At 42.5% G+C, this 13320-nt stretch overlaps 1 protein-coding gene across 8 annotated transcripts in view; it reads right to left on the bottom strand.

Moving 5' to 3' along the window:
• Positions 1-13320, bottom strand: part of LOC122543789 (metastasis-associated protein MTA2-like) — a 73712-nt gene that overhangs the window by 19673 nt on the left and 40719 nt on the right. For 7 of the 8 annotated variants that reach the window (XM_043682567.1, XM_043682570.1, XM_043682564.1 and 4 more), the window contains 8 exons: positions 11879-11953; positions 10426-10484; positions 8009-8121; positions 6573-6715; positions 5744-5960; positions 4595-4693; positions 3685-3813; positions 589-620 (listed from right to left, as the gene is read on the bottom strand). In XM_043682567.1, the coding sequence (XP_043538502.1) occupies positions 589-620; positions 3685-3813; positions 4595-4693; positions 5744-5960; positions 6573-6715; positions 8009-8121; positions 10426-10484; positions 11879-11953 (867 nt within the window). Of the gene's footprint in view, positions 1-588; positions 621-2088; positions 2182-3684; positions 3814-4594; positions 4694-5743; positions 5961-6572; positions 6716-8008; positions 8122-10425; positions 10485-11878; positions 11954-13320 lie in introns of all 8 variants that reach the window. The other variant, XR_006310133.1, reaches the window with a different exon arrangement.

The following is a 13320-nucleotide window of genomic DNA, read 5'->3' as shown; positions in this document are numbered from 1 at the left end:
TTGCTGAGTGACAGCACGATGGAGCTGGATTAACATCAGCAGAGATAAGTCAGGAACAGAGGGTGCAGGGGGAAAGGGATTACTGAGTGACAGTGTGAGGGAGATTTATTAACATCAGTAGAGATACATCAGTAACACAGAGAACTGAGGAGGAGAGGAGTTCCTGAGTGACAGAGCTGGATTGACACCAGTCAGTAACACAGGACATTTGACGGGGTGGAGGGGTTTACTGAGTGACAGTGTGTGGGAGCTGCATTAACATCAGTCAATAACTCAGGACACCTGGGGAGAGGGCTTATTTTACAAAAAGACTAGGTAAACCAAAGGCGGCCAGTACAACAGGATAAATCTAGTTTGGATCCTTTGCATTATCCCCAGCTCAGTAATTCCTGTCTTACTCTCTGGAGAACATACAGTGCATTTGATCAGTCAGAGGTGATGGACAATCCACTTTGTAAACTTGCTTCTTGAGACTGAGAAAAGCCTGACTGCTTGAATTAATGTCTCTGTATATTGAGCACTTTAGCTTAGTCCATTGAGATGTCATAACATATTGCACCGTCATGTTGACAGCTATCCAACACTTACCACCTGTCTTATGTGGATGGGACTTGGTGGTCCTGAAAAACACGAGAAGATGGAAATACTAGGGTTAGTGTATTTGCAAAAAGGAATGGCAAATTATATAGAAAACTAAGTAACTTTCTCATTATTCCTCCACCCCAAAAAGATATTCAAAGTGCACATGACATTTGAGGTTAGATCTCTGCAGGGTGGCATGGTGGCTCAGTGGTTAGCACTGGTGCCTCTCAGCGCCAATGACCCAGGTTCGACTCCACCCTCGGGTGACTGTCTGTGTGGAGTTTGCACGTTCTCCCCGTGTTTGGGTGGGTTTCCTCTGGGTGCTCTGGTTTCCTCCCACAGTCCAAAGATGTGGAGGTTAGGGTGGATTGGCCATGCTAGAATATGAATTGATAAAGTGTGGCACTGGAAAAAGCACAGCAGGTCAGGCAGCATTCGAGGAGCAGGAGAGTATCCTTCAACAGGACTGACCCATAATGTTCAGAGGTGTGTAAGTTAGCCATTGAAAATGCAGGATTACAGGGATATAGCTGGGTGGGATGGTCTTCGGAGTGTTGGTGTAGACTTGTTGGGCTGAATGGTCTGTCTTCACACTGCAGGGATTGTATTCTATGCTTAGGTTTCTGCGATTTCAATACAACAGTACTGGGGAATCCCAAGCGTACAACTTTCCTAAATGTCCAATTTAAACACAGCAACAGCAAATAAACTACAATACAACTCTGCTAGTTACAGCCTTAATCGGTCCCCATAGTCTGCAGGATGAACAGGCGGACACAACTTTGTGCATTGATCAAACCCAAGAACAAAGTTCAGGTGCTGTCCTCTGTACTGTTACTGGAGTTTATGTTCTACTCTTCTGTCACCTCCACCAGAATTACCCACAGTGTGTGGTGGGCCTCCAAATAAAGATCTTTCAGGGAACATAACCAGGATGTTTGCACTGGTTCATTTCTTCGTTGCTCCCTCACACATGGACCTAAGGATAGTGTGTGACAAGCCAACTCACAGTCCTAAGGGCATGAACCACAGGCTACCTTGCCACTTATTTATAAGGGACTCCTTCTCTCCTACTTCCTCAGAGGCAATTTGGGTTGCTATTGCTTTGTTTTGGAGTGAAAGATAGTGGGTTATGGGCAACTTGTGCCTAAAGCCGAGTGCCCACTACTGTTAACTTAAAGCTGCCAGTCAATGGGCAAAATCTCACACACCATCATTTGAATTCCTGCTCCCTGTAGTGTAATATCTGCAATTAGTGCAGCTTGTGGAGATGGGTCACAATGCCTAGCACTCTTCCCCTTATCTGTGCTACACTCCTGTTCTACCTTATTAATGTGAGAACACTCTATGGAAAGGGTTAATAAGACAGCCTGAAGTTTGCTGATGTTATACTGCTGGACATCATCTTCGTATGGTAATAATGACCTTTAGATTTTTGCTTGTTAAATAAGGAAGCACAAGTCAATTTAGATAAAGCGATCGCTGAACTATTGAAATAGAACTGACCTTAAAGTAACGGTCAGTTTAGTTACTAATTAAAAGATATTCCAGTGTAGACTGATCCATATATTTCAGAAAGCTCTAACCAGTTGGTAAGCTCTGCAGAAGGAAACATTTGGAGATGCATCTTTATTTTAGAAAAAAAAGTAGGAATCAATATGGAACGGTACAAATTGAACAATTAAAAGTTTCACTTAATGGAATAGCAATTATATGAGCATAAAGTAGAACTATTATTAGGATAACAAAATCACAAAGTTGCGCCAGTGGAAAAATTAACTCATTAAAACTACATTATTGATAAGTATCAGACTTCTTATATGGAAGCATGTGGAATTGCATTGTATAATGTAGGATTAAGTGGATTGTCACAAGGCAAAGAATCTTGGAGGTCATTCAGCCCCTCCAGCTTGTTCCACTGTGCATGAAGGTCCTGACTGCTCTGTGAAACATACTCCAGACATCCACCTTTGCCCCACCTCCCCACTTCTGTTAAAGTTATCACAAATCTAACAATCTCACATTTAAAATTAACAATTCATCCAGCATAAATTGCATGGACTACAAAAGAAACTTTCAAAATTTGACCATCTTTTGTGCACAGAATTGGCTCTAATTTTTTAGACAATGTCCCATGCATTCAACTGTAAATATCTCTATCTACCCATTGGCTCCTCTTAATATCATCAACATTTCAATCAAATCACACCATAACTTAAGTCCGCAGGCAGTAGATGCCCAGTTTATGATATGAATTTTGACTAGACTCGATGAGCCGAAATTGCAGAACCAATAAAGGTGGTGTAAAAAGGTGATTATCGGACCAGATAAGTTGGATTGGTCAAACCCTAAAGTAGCCAAGCTTAGAGTTTGAGTTGTTATCACCGAGTCCTGAGGACAGGCAATCTCATGCAGATTGCCACTTTCGCTCTCCCTACTGTTCTTTTACAAAAGGAGAGAGTTCCACATTTCCGAGAGGAGATTCTGCACCACTGCTTCTTCAGAAATGGAGTCGTACTTCCATTTTGACGGCTCTGTTCTAGCACCAACTATCAGAGGAATCAAACCACACCCCCTTTTCACAGCAGTCAGCTGCTGTATTCTGAAATTTAAAAGGTTCTGTCGGCCATTTTGACAGCTGCAGTCAAATGATAAGTACATAAGGCAAGTGTGAGATTAGGGTGCCAACTGGTCAGGGGGGAATAAGGTGCCATTTGGGTGGGATAAGGCATTAATGGGTACGCCTCTAGATGGGGAGGATGACAACGGTAAACACAGTAAGATGTCACACGGGCAGGATGCTATGGTGCAAGTTGGAATGGGGGCCAGGTAAGTGATGCAGTGTTTAAGGTAGGTGGGGGTGAGGGAAATCAAGTCTGGCGAGGAGGTGGGGAGATTGGGTGGGTCTTTGCGGGCAGTTGGGGATACCTAGTGCTCAACATATATAAAACTTTTGTGACTGAAGAGGTATTAACACACATATCCTCTCAGACAGTAACACAACATCAACAACTCCATGAGGTCACACATGTTTTGAGACCATGGTGACTCTGATGAGAATGCAAACGTATTGAGTAGTCAGCACAAGTGCGTACAACTTACTTTCCACTCCGTTTTGTTTGCTGAAGGTGCGTTTCCCCAGCAGGGGCAGCATTCCACGGTTAATGTTTAGGATGCTTCGGTTTGTCTCACTCCCTTTTAGAATCCTTGGCTTCACTGGACCACGTGCCGCTGCAATTTAAACATACTCGGCGTGAAAATAAAGCCTGCATTTATCCATACATCCAACTCATTACAGTGCACACATCCACAGTCACATAACCTTTACAACACTGTGAGATTGTTTGTTCAGGTAGGAATGTTGGGACAGGACATTGGGAAGACAATGGAGAAACAGTGCAAAACAATAAGGATCTTGGGCATTCACTTCCACACAGGAACTAGCTCAGTTTAGTCAAAGATTTTGAATGATGCAGCGCAGAAGCTTACTTGGTCCACTGAGACTGTGCTGGCTCTTTCAACAATCTGTCAAATTTGGCCCACTCCTTCTAGCACTTCCGTGTAACCCTGTACATTTTTCCACTTTGAATATTTATTCAATTCACTCTTTGAAAAGTAGTTAATCTGTTTCTACCGTCTGTTCAGCAGCACTTTCCAGATTGACTGCTTAGGAACTTTTCCTAACCCAAGCGACATTTTTCCAGTTTGGAAAGTCATCAAAAATCTCAATTTTCTCTTTCTCCCCAAAACACTTACATAAAATGACTGGAGTTAAAAACGTATCAAAACATTATAGATAACATCCTGATAATGCAGCATTTTCTGCAGTGCACTGGAAAACTTAGGCCTCCAACAATGTGACCAAACACCAAGGATCGCGCTCACAAACAGCACATACCCAAGGTGAGGAGGTCACCGAAGGGCACTGTTCTAGAATTAGATGGGAAAATCAAAACAAAAAAGCTTGAGGGAATTGTTAACCCCTCAGCTCAATTACTTAAATGTGACTTACCCAATTCGCCCAACTCCTTCATGATATTAGCTAACGTAGGCCGTGCCACAGGCCGGATCCTGAGTGGTTTTATTGCTGCTTTTGGAAGTCTGACAGCACCTAAGGGGAAAACAGAACCAGCTTCAAATCTCACAGCAGGGATGTGTATGTGTGTCTACGCTGGGGGTTGCTGTGTGGGGAGAAACGAGAGGGAGGACAGGTCAGTCAGTCAGTGAGCAGGTAAAGACAACCCACAGCTTCTACAGCCAATAGATATGTTTGTTAGGCATCTAATAGTTATGCAACCAAAGCTGCTAAATGGAGTTGTGATCAGCCATGATTAAACTGAAAGACAGATCAACCTCCAGGTTTTGATTGGCTACGCCCTGTTGTTATTCCTCCAGTACCATAAACTCTGAAGCAAAGTTGTCACTCCAGTATCCCAATTCTTTCCTGAGAGCTTGAGATTCAAATTCTTAATTATTTAATTGAAGCTCCAGCATCAGTAGTGTAAGCAAGTTCTCTGACACGGGGGTTTAATCATGGAACATACAGGAATAAAGATTTCTTTAAACAGATATCTTCATTAAGCATGTTTCCTCGTTAATAAGATATCCATTAAGAGTTGATAAGGTTAAGTAGCATGCACATCTTTCACTTTGTTCCATTTGTCAAAATGCTATAGAAAAGTTAACCTCACAACTACCTCAAACATTAAACCTACACACAAAGCTGTTCAGTGAATTGAGACCTTACAAAATATTTAGTTATGTAAAACTTCATCCCCATTTGGTGCACTTTGCGCTTAACTATTGTGCAATAGCACTAACTGATCATGTAAGCATGCATGCGATGTGAAGTATTTTTCACGCCTGATAGACAAAAACTGCCTGGGTAAAGGACATTGTTCCTGATCGCACAAATGGATTTATTAGTAACTGATATTGATGGCTCCTAATTCTGGTTTTCCAGTCAACAGAAACATCTTGTCTACCTCTATTCGGTTGAAATCTTATTACTGGATTGGCATCCCTTCACTCTTTCGCTTGTCTTCAGAAAGCAGAGCTTTGTTCAACATGGCTGTAATCAATAAGCAACACATTGGGGAGAGTGAAGAAGCATGTTTTGTTTAAAGACTTGCCCAGTCCTTGACTGACAGGGCCTCCTTACATTCAGTCTTGATGGCTCCGATGTTGACAGGGATATAGGGCCGTCTTGCTGCCCTCCTCGGCCGGAGGATATCATCGCAGAGTCGCCGAGCAACACGGGTCAACTTGGTTGTCTGGAGGAGGAATGTCTGCCGGTTCTTGGCCAGGAGTTTGGAGCTGTTATATGACAGCAAACCCTGAGGATCCTGGCGGCCATACGACCCCTTAGATCTGGGCTCCTGCAAACAAAATAAAAAGCATGGAGAGTTTGAAAAGCTACCACTCAGGTAACGTGCTTTAAGACAACAATAAAAAAAAAAGATACAAGGACGATAAAGAAAGAAAAGGCACTGCAAGTGTGGAATTTGAAAATGACAAGTGCACAGCGTGGTAAACTGCTGAATAGTTCAAGAATGAACCTTCATCAGGAAAAGAACCTTCAACATTATCTACACTAATGCAAACTAATCTACACTTCTAGTGTTTCTCTTTCCCTTTTATTTCTCCAGAAGGAGTGATTGTGCACACCAGAAAGCAACACCATGCCTGAGAGGAAGAGGGACCCAGCTAGACAGTCAGAGAAAGAGAAGTGAAAGAGACGCGCAAACAGGAAGACTGAGGAGAAACACAGACAGAGTGAAAGGCAGACATTTTTATATGGGCCCTTTTTTTTATAAGTTGAAAGCTACACAGAAAGGCAGTTACAAGGAGAGAAAAAGTCTCTACCAACAAACAATGCACTAGAAGACAAATTATTAAATGATCACACAACTGCTTCTTTGGTACAAAGCGAAGGATAGGGTTGCATGCTACTCTGAGACAATAAGGTGATAGTTTCATTGCAATCTTACTGAAGGAGGTCGTGACTTTTCCCCATCAAGTGCTGTTGGCGTCTTTAGGCCACCATACTTCTTCCAGTAGATCCAACAGGATGCACATAGCCGACACTGCATGTTGGGTGGTCCCCAGGCATACCACTGTGGAGACTGTGTGGCTGGAGGACAAGGCAATTCAACAGCAATTAGTGTTTGACCAACCAAGAAACTAATAGCTTTAAACATTAATCAAGTACCACGCCTCTCCCTCCCCAAAAGTAGCCAATTCATCAGGGTACAGCTCTCTGCATTTTCCTAGGGGATTCTAACTGGCAAGCAACTAGAAGCTACTAGACCAGATGGACTATCACAAATGTATACTCTGCCCTACCACTATTTTCACCCAACATCCCAACTTCACGTTGCTGAGTTTCTCCAGCATTTTCTGTTGCAAAGTTTTTCAGTTTCAGATTTCTATTATATATTTTGCTTTTACCAGAATGGGGATACCTGTCACATTTCCTGCCCTCTCACCTAATCCAGGGCGGTGAAGATCAGAGGGACAGAGAGTAAGGATCCAACATTCTTTGCTTATGGTATTTAACAGAGTATCCTGCACCACTTACGCATCTGCGGAATAGAGAGTGAAAACCTAATCCTGGAGGCTTCCCACTTTGAAATAGGCTGCACCTTACTTGAAAAAAAAACTTGTCCTAGGTCCTGTTTAACAGCATGTATTTGTATGAATATAAGCTGCAAGCCAATAATGGCCAAGAGAACCTCACAGAGTACATGGTCTATATACTATATGACATTGCAAGCTAAATATGGGTTGGCCTATATGTAGGTAAATGCAGTTAATTAAATTCAGCATACAAGCCAGTGTCACATTGTTGATTAATCATGTTAAGTCTGTGCCAGTTCATAGAAAGATATTTCCAATTAATTCCTCATCTTCCTGTACTTTTCCTGTAGCACTGCAAATTGTTTCCCTTTATGTATTTAACCAATTTCTTTCCAAATATTCCTAAGGAATCTGCTTCCACTACCTTTTCAGGTCTTCCAGATTACAACTTGCTTTCCTAACAAATTCTCATCTTTCCCTGGTTCCTTTGCCAATCACCCTTTTTCATCTTCTCTGCTCTCAGGAGAACAACCTGATGTTTCTCCACTCCATCACCCCTTGTACCACTCTAGAAAATCTGCTCTACACGCTTTCAGAAGCTTGACATCCATCCTAACATGAATAGTCTAGAATCGGTGTCACAAAACAGCTTCTTTGACCGGTCCCACTATGTTGACAGATTTGTGCATGCACACCTTCAGATCTCTGTCCCTATGATAACTTTAAGTGGATTAAGCATGTAAAACATTATCGCCTGGAAACATAACCCGTACAATGGTTTTAATCCTGCCCGATGCCAGATAAAATATGAACCTTAACCAGACTAAAAGGCTTTCCCTCCACTTACTGTGACAGCTCTCGCAAGTTAGGCCAGCTGCAGATTTCTGGTATCCCGTAGCTCCGTTCATCATTCCCCCTTTTGTCCCAACGCATACAATCTGATTAGGGTTGGGCTTCGTACTGCAAAGCAAGAAAATAAATAGATTATTGGGAGGAAGTTAGGGTCAATGAGGAAGAAATAAGAAATGAGGATTTCTATTCAGATAGAAAGACAGGACAACAGCTTGAAGCTATATAATGTTTTAAAGCAGTCAAACACCCCAGGCTGCTTCACATGTGGGTACTCAGACCAAAATAAAACCACAAAATACCTGCCAGGCAACCACATGTTTGGCCCAAGAGATAAGTTTTAAGGTGCATCTTCAAAGTAAGAGAGGGGGAGGGGCTCAGATGAATTGAAGAAGTTTAGTGTCCTGGCAGCTCAATGCACAGGTACCAACAGTAAAGTGACAGAAATCAGTCACGTGCAAGAGGCCAGAGTTTAACAAACACTGAAATCTCTGAGGATTGTAAAGTTGGAGGCGGTTACTGAAATGAAGAACAGAAGGACAGGACTTAAAGATGAGATGTCAACTGGGAGCACAAGAATGTTGAGTGAATGGGTTTGATGCTGAAAGGGGGAAGAGTGGCCATGTCAGCAAGCTAAATGGAAAGAATCCAAGGAAAGATAATTTTTCTTTCTTCACTCTTGAGATGTGGGCATCACTTGTTAGGCTAACATTTATTGGCCATCCCTAGTTACTCTTAAAAGTGGTTTTGAGCTAACATCTTGAACCATTGCTGTTCACGTGGTGTTGGGACATCCACAATGTTAGGGAGGGAATTTCAGGTTTTGGACCCAACAACACTGAAGGAACAGTGATCTATTTTCAACTTAATGGCTGTTTTTCAGATTTGAGAAATCGGAGTGAAATCATTGCTCTCTAGAATATTTACAGAAATAAATAGTTCTGGGAGGTGGTCAAATTTGTAGATGACACAGAAATACACTATGTGATTAACAGTTAGGACTTGAAGAGATCTGAGACACATAAAATAGTTGAACAAAAGTGATACACATTAATTTGAAATATTTCCTTATGGAAGGAAGAATAAAAATTTGACAGAAGAGTTATTAAATGGTACAACCTGAAGAATGAAGGAGCAGGGAGTGGTTCAGCTGGACGAATCTTCAAAATGGAAGTACAGACTGAGAGTGTGATAAATCTGTAGAAACCATTCTTGAGGCTGCAGTGAGAACACCATGTCCAGGCTGTGTGTTTGACTTTAAAGAGGGTCTCAAGTTGAAAGGAATAGAGCAATGTGCTAATAGGAGAACAGGAAATTCAGGTGCAGCATAATCAGCTACATCGACCAAGTAAGCAGAAAAGCCTGTTTGGATTTTGCTAGGGCAGAGAATTATTGGACAGAAATAATCAGGGAGGAGTATTCTATAATGTTTTTTAAAAAGGAGATAAATGACAAGGGATTATGAAACAGCATGCAGCGGGACTACATGGACAATTCTATGTACCCCTGCTGTACTGGTATCATTTACAATTTTAGGTTGAGATGCCACAGCTTGATCAGAACTTGACAAGTATCTGGCAATCCAATGTTTTCACCTTTAATGAAAACACCAATAAATGTGGGACTATATTATCATATATATCAACTGTGGTTCAACGGTAGGCCAATGCTTATAACCAGTACTGCTGTCAGGGGTTCAGGGTCGTGGAAGCAACGTGCAGTTACATGGTCAGTTTTGAGGGAGCACCATACTGTCAGAGGGTCAGCACTGAGGGAGCACTGCATTGTCTGAGGGTCAGTGTTGAGGGACTGTCACAGAGTCAGAACTCGGAAACAACGCACTTTCGGAGGTTCAGTGTTGAGAAAGCACTGCACTGTCAGAAGGTCAGCAATAAAGGAATGTCACACTGTTGGAGGGTCAGTACGGAGGGAGTATTGCACCATCTGAGGGTCTGTCATAAGGAAGCACCACGTTTGAGGGTCAGGATTAAGGAAGCACAGTGCTGTTGGAAGGTCATTACTGACAGAGTGCTGCACTGTCAGAGGCTCTACACTGAGAATTGCTGTGCAGTCAGGACTGCATCATTGAAGGATCAGCACAGAGATTACCTATCATATGAAGTGATAAATGTATACATTATTTGCTGTCTCAAGTTGATGCAACACTTCCTGAAGAGCAAGATGGTTTCCTTGTGTTTTGTGGCCAACATGCATACTTCAGTTAATATCACAAACATGTCTGTTTTAACATTATCACACAGTAGTTTGTCAGAGCTTACTTTGAATGAAGTGCTGCTGCTTCCTACATTACAACATTGTCTACATTTTCAGTGTGCTTCTCAGGATGTAAATGACATAATTAATATTTAATCATTCTTCTAATTTAGTTCACTTCCGGGTTGGGTGTCCACTTACTAGGTAGGAATGTAGACCTGCTTCAGTTTGCTGTCAGCTTCAGCTACTTTCAACCTTTTCTGTAACAGAAGGAGAGAATATCTATGAAAGTGATGTGATATACTGCCTCACAGTCACGACCAAGTTCTGACACAGCAGTTCTCAGAACTGGAACAGTTCTGATAGAAGGTCAGTTCTAAAAAACCTTGGACATTGGTAGTGTAGGAGGGAATTGCTTCCATTTGGCTCAGGAGGGTGTGGTACTTACAGCTTTGGAAATGAAGGCTTAACAGTGCAAAAATAGAGAAGATTTTATCTTGTCAGTATCTTATCCGATACACCTGGCTGGAGAGGCAAAAAACAGAAGCCAGGCATGGGCTGACCGTGAGTTGACAGGACGATTTCTGGGCACAGCCTTTCACCTGTATTCTTAGAACACAATACACAACTGACACAAGGCATACCCAATGGAAAAGTCAATGACAAAATGGAGTTCCCAAAATAAACACAGTAACTGTCAATTAAAGGAACCTGTCTTTCTAATTAAGCCCAGGAAGAAAGGGTAGCGCAAGGGAGAGAGATTAAATTGATTAAACTCATGTTCCCTGCAGTTTTTAATTAAATTCATTCATGGGATGAAGGCATTGCTGGCTAGGCCAGCATTTATTGCCCATCCCTAATTGCTCAAGGGGCAATTAAGAGTTAACCACATAGGCCAGACCACGTGAGGTCAGCAGTTTCCTTCCCTAAAGGACATTAATGAACCAGATGCTTTTTTCCAACAATCAACAATGGATTCATGGTCATCTTTGTGGACTCTTAATTCCAAAATTGTCTTTTATACTGAATTCAAATTGCATCATCTGCCGTGGCTGGATTTGAACCCGGGTCCCCAGAACATTACCTGGGTCTCTGGATTAACTTGTAAATTTGGTAGAATGAGAGATAATCGAATTGAAAAATGTAACATTCTTCATGAGCTTGACAAAGCTAGTGCCGAGGAAATGTTTCGCCAGCTGGGTCATCTACAACTTAATGTTGCAGTTTCACGGTAAGTGGCTGGCCATTTCGTATGAGGACAAGAAGTTCCTTCATGTGAATTTGGAGCACGAGTACGCCACTTACCCCCTCAAGCCTGTTCAGCCTTTCAAAACAATCATGCCTGACCTGATTACTCCACATTCCTGCCTATCCCGCTAACCTTTTCCTGCTTACCAAGAATCTACCAATCTCTGCCTTAAGGATATTCAAGGACTTTCATTCCACTGTATTTTCTGGAAGACAGTTCCAAAGACTCATGACCCTTAGGGAAGATATTCAGAGTCCGCAGTACTTTGCTTTAATTTGGGAATATGATTAAAATTGGTGCAAATGTGATAACCTTTCCCATTAACAATGAACATTCACAGGATCAATTTCTAGACTGTACTTACTTTAGCTGCAGACTCAGTCTGAATAAAAAGATCCATCTCACCTGTTGGATGTATCGGTCTGTGGTCTTCCACATGTAATAAAATTGGACTATACTGGCCAACGATTTCCAGGGTAACTGCAAAATGGATTGAAACAATACTAATGAGAGGGGGAATGTGAGTGAGACAGAGCATCATGGAGAGCCCCACTCTCCCTCTCTAACCTCCTCCAGCATCTGTAACCAACATTCCCTCATAGCTGCTCCACGATTCTACGTACACTGACTGCAGCAGAGACTTCTGGTTCCTGAAGTCACTACATGGAGGCCCATACAACCAGAAAGAAAATTGGAGGGAACATTCCATACAGCTCTTCCCTAGCTCTGTAATCTCTTCCAGCCCATCCAATCTCCTTCCCTAGCTCTATAATCTCTTCTAACCCATACAACCTCCTTCCCTCTAATCCCCTGGAAACCTCCCAATCTAAACTTGTCAAGTTGTCCATAAAAGTGGATAAATTCCCAGGACCTGATCAGGTGTACCCGAGAATTCTGTGGGAAGCTAGGGAAGTGATTGCTGGGCCTCTGAGATATTTGTATCATCGATAGTCACAGGTGTGGTGCCTGAAGACTGGAGGTTGGCAAACGTGGTGCCACTGTTTAAGAAAGGTGGTAAGGACAAGCCAGGGAACTATAGACCAGTGGCCTGACGTCAGTGGTGGGCAAGGTGTTAGAGGGAATCCTGAGGGACAGGATGTACATGTATTTGGAAAGGCAGTGACAGATTAAGGGTAGTCAGCATGGCTTTGTGCGTGGGAAATCCTGTCTCACAAACTCGATTGAGGTTTTTGAAGAAGTAACAAAGAGGATCGATGAGGGCACAGCAGTAGATGTGATGTATACGGACTTCAGAAAGGCGTTGGACAAGGTTCCACATGGGAGACTGATTAGCAAGATTAGATGTCATAGAATACAGGGAGAACTAGCCATTTGGATACAGAATGGCTGAAAGGTAGAAGACAGAGGGAGGTCGTGGAGGGTTGTTTTTCAGACTGGAGGCCTGTGACCAGTGGAGTGCCACAAGGATCGGTGCTGGGTCCACTACGTTTCATCATTTATATAAATGATTTGGATGCGAGCATAAGAGGTATAGTTAGTATGTTTGTTGATGATACCAAAATTGGAGGTGTAGTGGACAGCGAAGATGGTTACCTCTGATTACAACCGGATCTGGGTCAGATGGGCCTATGGGCTGAGAAGTGGCAGATGGAGTTTAATTCAGATAAATGTGAGGTGCTGCATTTTGGGAAAGCAAATCTTAGCAGGACTTATACACTTAATGGTAAGGTCCTAGGGAGTGTTACTGAACAAAGAGACCTTGGAGTGCAGGTTCATAGCTCCTTGAAAGTCAAGTCGCAGGTAGATAGGATAATGAAGGTGGCATTTGGCATGCTTTCCTTTACTGATCAGAGTACTGAGTACAGGAGTTGGGAGGTCATGTTGTG

Source organism: Chiloscyllium plagiosum, chromosome 45, assembly GCF_004010195.1.
Source record: "Chiloscyllium plagiosum isolate BGI_BamShark_2017 chromosome 45, ASM401019v2, whole genome shotgun sequence".
Classification (NCBI taxonomy): domain Eukaryota; kingdom Metazoa; phylum Chordata; class Chondrichthyes; order Orectolobiformes; family Hemiscylliidae; genus Chiloscyllium; species Chiloscyllium plagiosum.
This window is presented reverse-complemented; position numbering and strand designations above follow the sequence as displayed.